General features: G+C 44.4%; 1 protein-coding gene across 1 annotated transcript; it reads left to right on the forward strand.

The window, feature by feature from the left end:
- The first annotated feature begins 378 nt into the window (after positions 1-378).
- LOC145655292 (eukaryotic translation initiation factor 4 gamma 3-like) lies at positions 379-8,971 on the forward strand. The gene is made up of 4 exons (XM_081708935.1): positions 379-389; positions 7,392-7,623; positions 8,565-8,669; positions 8,762-8,971. Exons 1-4 carry the CDS (start codon positions 379-381, stop codon positions 8,822-8,824), a joined length of 411 nt encoding a protein of 136 aa, XP_081565061.1. The 3' UTR covers positions 8,825-8,971.
- The last annotated feature ends 221 nt before the right edge of the window (positions 8,972-9,192 follow it).

Raw genomic sequence — 9,192 nt, forward strand, 5'->3', positions numbered from 1 at the left:
GTGTACAGGCTTAGTGTCATGTTTTGGCCCCGCCCCCTCCTCAAACATCTTGGTGTGTGTGTGTTCGTCTGTGTTGCCACACCCTCTCGTGTCGTTCACCTCTTCTCTGTTATGTGTAATAGGCTTGGGTGTATATATGTCTCGTGTGTCATAGTACGTGTGTTGGTGTTTGAGATGTGCATAGTGTTTGAGCTTTGTTGTATGTTTTGCATGTTTGCAAAAATAAAAGTGCGTTTCATCGTGCCTCGTTCCCGCATCCTGCTTATCCTCGCAACGTCACAACTAGACCACTTTAGATGTAACTTAGAACCTCCAGTGACCTCTGTATGTGTATCTTTAGTTGTATGAGCTCCACTGGAGGACTCTGAATAGTTGACAATGGACGAGGGGTATAACAGATTCACCCCTTCTGCCTCGGAGTGACAGATTAACACACTGCATTAACGTTTAGAAATAAAAACATATGGTAAACACAGTCTAGAAAATATTACCTTGTAACAATTCATTCAGTATATGAACTGTTTTCTCTGTCCTTATGTCTATAAACTAAAAGTAATAAAACATTTAAATGATAAATAAATTACATAAAATGTATAAATGTTCACAAATAAGAAACTACATTGGTCTGCACTTTTCTCCACAGATTCAAGGAACTCATGAAAGTTGGAAGCTATAGAAACACATAATACAGAATTATAGACTGACTGAAGTGTGAGCAGAAAGATCACTGTGATGTTCTCATATCTAAAGCACTCAAAGCATTGATGTTATGTAAATGAACTGTGATCTGATTGGTTTAAGGAAATAGATTCACCTACTTTGAAGTTCAAGTTTTTATCAAAAGGTTAGAACTGGTTGACTATACTTTGTCTGTTCTGCAACAGGAAATGTAAACATTTATATCCAAAGTATTACGCGATAGAAATCAATTCAAGACTACCCGTTATTGACCGCTAGATGGCGGAAGATACGAAAAAATAAATGAGTCCAGATCCTCCTGCCCGACTTTACGGTGAGACTCTGCTTTTACGTCATTAAAACGCTAAAGAAAAAAGGCCGCCATATTTGTAGTTCCACAACGTGAAAAGGCGTCATTTTGTATGCCAACGAATGAATAAACACCATGCCATGCCTTGAAGACGACGAAATTGCAATCTATTTAGCTAGCCATAAGAATAAGAATAGCTGTATGATTTACACAATCACAAATATATTACATGTACATACATCTACATTTCAGTCGATCAAAATGTTTCACGCACTTATAACCGCAACTTTATGTTACAGCGGTCATATCAGAGATTTACCAATATAAAACGCAACAGGTGTCGTGTTCTGTAATAGAACATTTTAACATTTATATCCATATTACACTGCAGAAATCAATTCAAGGCTGTAGATTCGTCGTACCAAATGACGTAAACTCAATATAAACCGCTGACTTAATTTAATGAACAGTATTAAGATAATGAGTGAGTACAGCCTGTCTTGTCTTACTGATGCCTGTTCTAACTGAACATAGGCAGACTCCTGCATGCTGACTGGTCTAGTCACCAAACACCTGCAGCTATGGCAGCTCGTAGCATACAAACAGGACAGTCGTTTATTCAAATGATCTACACTGACAACAGTTCTGAAATGTTACCCCTGCTGACATCCGAATTAATAACATTCAAGTTCAGCAAATGTTAGCGCATTTGACAATGGGACAGAGACAGAGCAGGACGAAAATCCACCCTCTGCCGACTGAACAAGAGCGGCGGAGGATGAGCAATGACTGGCCCATTAGACCAATCTTGAAGCGGATAGATTTCTGGGCAGAAAGTGTCCAAAGCTGGAGGTTCGCAGCACGAAGATCAGGCACTTCTACAATTAATTCTCCAAGAGGCCTAATAAGAACACCTGTGGAGGAAAACGCCATTATTCCGGGTGCCATGTTGACCTTTCCATCAGTACCGTCAAAAACCAACAACTTCACGGTATCTGCAACCACGTATTTTGACTGGTACCTACCTGGTGCAGTGATTTGTGAGCAGAACCGCACCCTGGTCGCCTGGAACAACGGAGGAAATTCGAGTCCCGCACCTGATTTTAAAACGGACACCTCTCCATGAAGATTATGAAAACGCCCGCATGTACAGTTCTTTAAAAAATAAACAAATATCAAACAACACACGACCCATTGTGTTTGATTTTATGATGTATATGTACTGAACAGACATGAACAGCCTGTGTATTGTGAAAATACATGTATGTGTCTTCTACAGCAATTACTGTGCCGTGCACACTTTAAGTTTGGCATGAAGTGTTTGCTTTTTCCAAAGCAAGTAGTTTTAAATTATTCTCATAGAATAAATTTCGCAAAGACATGGACTTCTCAGTTGACCGTAGAAAGATGTTTTTTTTTTTTTATTTAATTTCTTGAATGCGAATCGTATGTAGGTTACCACTGCTAAGCTTCACCACTGTCAAGGTAAGACCTCAAAAGGACGCAGAAAATTATTTTAACAACAGCTTCTGCTGATTTATTCAATAACTGTATGACACCGTTTGAGTGTACGTACCGACTGAAAACAAACTCAAATTATTAGAGACACTCTTACTGCGTCTCCACATTGAAACATATCAGTTAGTTAGCTAGGCTGGCTAACTAGCTTAGCTTTATTAGCTAGCTAAGCTAATGGCGAAGAGGATTACGTTAAAGAACCCCCGGTCTACAGTTGTGCACATACAGGAAAATTAATGAATAGCATGGCAATACACGCATTTATTGAAACAGTTATGTAGCTAATATGCATTTGTAGTATGTGTGCCTGGCGTAGAAATGAGTCTTTTTTAGCCCATTAAGGCTATCTTAGCTAGGCTAGTTCGAGCAAGCTAAGTGCTGGTTGCTATGACAACGGGCTTGGTGTATTTTGCGACCTTGTCGGCTACATAAGACAAGTGTTTATTGCTTTACTGCTGCGGTGAACAGTTATTATTGTAACACTCTGCTAATGCCAGGTGTGTAGAATAACTCACTAGTGATGTTTACTTCGAGACTTTGGCAGTTTTAAGATGGATAGAAAGCGAATGAGCCAGCTAGCTGTCCTAACTAACATGCAACCTTCTGTACATCCCGGGTACTCCCAGCCCTTATCAGGACCTCACAGTTCCCTTTGAGAACTCCCTGGTATCACGATCATAACTTTGGACAACCAGTTGTCATTCTCAACTCATGTTTCAGATTTCTCCTTTGTAACATACGAAGGATTCGGCCCCTTCTCTCGCAGGAAGCTACCCAGGTGCTTGTGCGGTCTCTTGTGATCTCAAAGCTAAACTACTGCAACTTACTACTTGCTGGTCTAGTAGTACTCTAGTACTTATTGTTTATTGCACTTATCAATGTTTAAGGTAGATCTTATGTATTTCGTACTTCTTGTTAGGAACTGGTTCAAAGTGACAAGTCCTTCAGTTTCGATCTCCTCCAAGTTACCCTCTGCCCTCTGTCCTCTGTAGCCAGATCTCAAATTCAAGTTCAAGTTCGGTTTATTCGTCACATACATAGTCATACACAGTATAACTCACAGTGAAATGGTGGAGAGTGCTCTGTCCAAACTGAGGAAAAGAAACAGGGGTGCATAGAGAAAAATATATATATGCAAGATAAATATATATATTCTATGTACAAAAATATATTAACAATGTATGTACAGTATATGTATATTATGATTATATACACAATGTACAATGTATATGGTTGGGTATATATGTACACAATCTACAGAATGTACAGATCCATTTTGTATAATAACATATCTACAGTTGTTGTGTAACAAGGTAATTGAGTATAAATCTATATATACAGATGTACAGATATACAGTTATGTTACATGGTGGTGGTGGTCCCCACAGTTTATCAGTTTCCCTGATTCAGGGCCCGAATGGCCTGTGGGAAGAAGCTCCTCTTCAGCCTCTCTGTCTTGGTCTTCAGGGAGCGGAAGCGTCCTGACCTCCCTGACCTCAACAGAGAGAAGAGTCTATTGTTGGTATGGGTGGGGTCCTTCACAATTTTCCTGGCCTTGGTCTGGCACCGCTTGTAGTAGATGGTCTGCAGGTCAGGAAGTTCCGTGTGTGTGATGCGCTCTGCTGAACGCACTACCCTTTGGAGTGCTTGTCTGTCCTGCTTGGTGCTATTCCCAAACCAGACTGTGATGTTCCCCGTGAGGATGCTCTCGATAGTGCAGGTGTAGAAGTTCCACAGTACTTTGGAGGGCAGTCTGAAGTCTCTTAGGCGTCTGAGGTGGTAAAGACGCTGACGAGCCTTCTTTGCCAGGGAGTTGGTATGGCGGGACCAGGACAGGTCCTGCGAGATGTGAACTCCAAGGTACCGGAAACTATCTACTCTCTCCACCGTGGTTCCACCGATCCTCACTGGTTGGTAGTGCCGCTCCTGCTTCTTGCTGCAATCCACGATCAGCTCCTTTGTCTTACTGACGTTTAGGAGGAGATTATTTTCCTGGCACCAGTTTTCCAGGTGTTTAATCTCCTCCAGGTAGGCCCTCTCGTCGTTGTCCGAGATCAGACCCATGACAACGGTGTCGTCAGCAAACTTGACAATGATGTTAGAGCTGGAAGTGGCTGTGCAGTCGTAGGTGTACAGTGAGTAGAGCAGGGGGCTTAGGACACAACCCTGAGGAGCTCCAGTGCTGAGGATGAGGGTGGATGAGGCGCAGTTGCCCACCCGTACTGATTGTGGTCTGTCTGTTAGGAAGTTGGAGATCCAGTCGCACAGGGATGTATGCAGTCCTAGATCCCCCAACTTAGTAGTGAGTAGGGAGGGGATGATAGTGTTAAATGCTGAACTGTAGTCGACAAATAGCATTTTAACATAATTTCCCCTCCCTTCGTCCATGTGAGTCAGTGTAGTGTGGAGCAGATGTGCAATTGCATCGTCAGTGGAGCGGTTGTGGCGGTATGCAAACTGCAGTGGGTCCATGGAGGCTGGCAGTGAAGATGTGATGAAGTCTCTGACTAGCTTTTCAAAGCACTTCATCACGACTGATGTGAGGGCGACAGGGCGGTAGTCATTGAGGTCGGAGGGTCGAGGTTTCTTTGGGACGGGGACGATGGTGGACTGCTTGAAGCTGGACGGGACGATACCGAGCGTCAGGGAGAGATTGAAGATGTCGGTGAATACCGGGGCTAGCTGATCTGCGCAGGCTTTGAGGACCCTCCCGCAGATACCGTCTGGTCCCATCGCCTTCCTGGTATTCACCCTTTTAAACACTCTCCTCACGTCACTCTCTGTGATGATGAGAGGGCGCTGTTCTATGGTGGGCCCCGCGCATGTGCCATTGGCTGCGCCGATAGTGCCATTTGGACTAGCGCTGTTAGCACTAGCGCCGTTAGCATTGGCGCTGTTAGCATTAACGCTGTTAGCATTAGCGCTGCTAGATGTAGCCTTGAAGCGAGCAAAGAATGTATTCTAACCCTAGCACATTTTTATGACAATGTTAGTCTTTATAGTTTCCATAACTAGGTGCTTAACTGAAATCAGCTCGCGTGATCCACTCCACAGGTCAAAGTACTCTCTCATCTAGTCCTCCCTCATAATAAGCTCTGAGCTGGTTCTTTGGTTGTTTGGTTGTTTGGCTGGCTTTCATTGTCTTGTCCTATTAAAAGCATCATACAATCAGCAACAAAAGTTGATGGTGTAGTTTGATTTCCAGCCATTCTCTCTTCCTCCTTCAGTGATTCGGTCGCACCGTTGACCCTCCTCCGTCATATTTGACTTGTTCCAGTAGCTTGTGTGATTGTGGCCGTTCTGATTTAAGAAGGCTTCTCAGATGTGTTTTGATGTTCCGACTTGCCGTGCCTATTCTTTCATCTGCCTCCATCTTAGTTCTCCCTCACAGCCACTCGAATCCTCCTGATCTTCCCTCGTGTTCCCACTATACAGACAGCCCACGTAAAGGCCCTGTAAGAACGATTCAGCCAAAACCCTGAGCACCTCAGCTTCTCTGAGGAAAGGCCTCTCTGTAAACTTTAATTATGCTGTGCTGTGCTGTGCTCACCCCCCCCCACCCTCGTTGCCATTCCCCTTCTTCTGCATGTGTGCAGTCTCTCTCTCTCTCTCTCTCTCTCTCTCTCTCTCTCTCTCTCTCTCTCTCTCTCTCTCTCCATCTTTTCTGTCTTTTGCTAGTTTTTATGTCCACACCCTCATTATTCTCACATTTTCTACCTCAAATCCCAGCAGCTGAACAGCCAGGTAGCAGAGCAGGGGAATGTCATGTATAACGTGGACAGTGCTCAGGTCCTTCCTGCTCCTGTGGACTTGAAACCAGGTCAGGCCTCACTGTCCCTTTCAACCCTCTAACTACATCACACACACACAGCTGGTTTAGGGCTAGCTAGCACATGCATGAACTTCCTTATGAAACTAGTACTAGTTTTGTGGATGATTTGCTTTTGACTCCACTGATTATTATTTTATTTGAATTTTTTTCCCCCTTTTTGGTGGTTCAACTTTCCCAACCCTCATCTGTGATTGGCTGTAGATGACGAGCCAAAGCTTGAGTGTGCAATGCTGAAGTCTTCATCACCAGCACTACGGCCAGTCGAGCCTCCTGTGCAGAGACGAGAGCCCGGCAGTCCTGCTTTTGCTCCTGCCCCTGTCTCTGCACATGGACCCGTCCCAGCTCCAGCTCCCACTCCTGCCCCCACCCCAGACTCTTATCCCCCTGAGAAATCAGAGCTTCCTCCGCAGATGTTTAACCAGCTGATGAAGCAGGTGATGGACCTCACCGTCAACACGGAGGAGCGCCTCAAAGGCGTGGTTGACCTGGTTTTTGAAAAAGCCATCGATGAGCCCAGCTTCTCTATGGCCTATGGCAATATGTGCAGCTGCCTGGCTATGGTGAGTAACATGTTCCCATACATTGCTGCTGAAGTTCCATACAAAAGCAAATGCCACACAGAAGTGAACTCTGTTTGAACCACTCTAAACGGACATGGAGCTTTAATCAGCTTCTATTTAGTAACAGAACTCTCAACACTATCTTATACCCAAGTGTTTCTCCTACATGTCTTTCCTGTGTAGTTAAAAGTGCCCATGGCAGACAAGCCCACCAGCACTGTGAGTTTCCAAAAGCTGCTGCTGAACCGCTGTCAGAAGGAGTTTGAGAAGGACAAGGTCAACAATGATGTTTTGGAGAACTTGCGGCACCAGCTGGAAGCGGCCACTTCAGTAAGCAGCACTCCTGTCTAGTTTACCCGACTCACCAACCCACAGATCAGGAGAAAGGGGACTGAAATCGGCAGCAGTGCTGGGAGGCGGCCAGGTCGTTATCGGGTCCAAACGCGCTGTTTCTTGCTTTTGTCTTTGTTCTGGTTACTCCTCGCAAGGCCAGCGAGCGGGAGAGGCTGGAGGAGGATCTGGAGGAGGCGAAGGACAAGGCCCACAGGAGGTCCATCGGCAACATCAAGTTCATCGGGGAGCTGTTCAAGCTGCGCATGCTGTCGGAGGCCATCATGCACGACTGCGTGGTCAAATTATTAATGAACCACAACGAGGAGAGCCTGGAGCATCTGTGCCACCTCCTCACAGCCATCGGCAAAGACCTGGACTTGGAGAAGGCCAGGGTAAGCAGGCCGCGGGCCTGGTCTGGGTTGATTTAATATTCTCAGCAGATGCTCAGCACTTGCATCGGTTTATCTTTAGTATGTCATGTAAAGGTTTACGGGGCATGTGTAGATGAGTGCTAGTGTGCAATGCAGCGACTGTGCCTATTTTGTCCAGATTTGGTCTGTGTTGCGTATTTCACAACAAGTATTTTACACATCGAAACTGGATGAAGAAGTTTTGGATATTGTATCTTGACTGTCAGTTTTGTCTCTAGTAGGAACAGCAGTTGTGATGTTGACAGTTCAGTCACCAACTAGTTTGATAGTTATATGTGTTCAATTTTCCTGGTCTTTTTTATTGTGTATTTTTTTTTCCATGCACGCTTTTAACCAAAAAACAAGCATGTTTAAATGTTGTCTATAAAAGTTTTGCTGTCAGTGTTTTCTGTTGCTTGCCTGTTGCCTGCACTGCACTACAGGGTAGCCAACTAATTAGGATCATCATCTATATTGCGACTAGCATGCTGCGCTGATATCAGTGTATTATTAGGCCTTGGCAATGATTTTAAAAGTGTCCAAGTTCATGTTGTTTAGTGAAGTTGTTAGTGTGGTTGTTAGCTCTGCTCCTACTGCAGCTGACAAAATGAAAGGCTTTTATTCAGGACTGGTCAGCTGTTAGAAGGTTTTGCTCTCACAGCCTCCTCCACGTTTGCCGCCTCCTGCTGCTGCACCCTGGATTCCCCAAAGCCAAGTGCAGCTGATGACAGCACAGCTACACCCACAGTGGCAGTGAACTGCTTTACAGCACTGACCAACGTGCAAGGCAGCAGGGTTTACATAAGAGTCATAAACGTCTTGCGACATGAGTTCAGCTGAGAGCACACCTGATCGAATCGAAAGGGGTAGAATACCTGAAATTTTTCTACGTTTCTCTTACACTCTCTCTCTCTCTCTCTCAGCCAAAAATGGATCACTACTTTAAATATATAGAAAAGACAGTGAAGGAGAGGAGGGGTTCCTCACGTATTCGGTTCCTGCTCCAGGACGTCATCGACCTGCGACTGGTTAGAGACTCTGCCTGTGTTTGTGTGTTTGTGTTTGCCATTCCAGCGCATGGTGATGCAAAAGTATGCATCTGCTGATTTTGTTTTTCTAGCATAACTGGGTGTCGCAGCGAGCTGACCACGGGCCCAAGACCATTGAACAGATCCATCAGTAGGCCAAACTTGAGGAGCAGAGGAAGGTGCACCAGCAGCTGCTGTCCAAACACAACAAGAGGCAAAGGTGTGGCCCTCAAATCCGTGACAGCCTTTTTTCACCTGGCTGTGTGAGGCCGAGGACAAGTCCAAGGACAATTGACAATTGCTAAAAGACAATATAATAAATCCAAACAATAATAAAACTGTGTGACAAAGAAACAAACGTTCTGACTCTGATGTATTTTTGTTTTTTCCTTTATGAACTGCAGATAAAACTATATTTAACATTTGCAGATGTTCAAAACAAAAGGCAGAGGTGAATATAGAAATAATATTATTTATTTTTATTTTATTCTTCCTTGGTTTCTTCTGAATTCAGATAGGCTCT

This window comes from Electrophorus electricus, unplaced genomic scaffold, assembly GCF_041902795.1.
Source record: "Electrophorus electricus isolate QZ-2024a unplaced genomic scaffold, ASM4190279v1 Scaffold200, whole genome shotgun sequence".
Lineage (NCBI taxonomy): Eukaryota > Metazoa > Chordata > Actinopteri > Gymnotiformes > Gymnotidae > Electrophorus > Electrophorus electricus.

Excerpts from the sequence above, each read along its gene's own strand:
- LOC145655292 (XM_081708935.1), top strand. Across the intron at positions 7,624-8,564 it reads TGGACTTGGAGAAGGCCAGG|CCAAAAATGGATCACTACTT; the intron begins GTAAGCAGGCCG and ends TCTCTCTCTCAG. Across the intron at positions 8,670-8,761 it reads ACGTCATCGACCTGCGACTG|CATAACTGGGTGTCGCAGCG; the intron begins GTTAGAGACTCT and ends TTGTTTTTCTAG.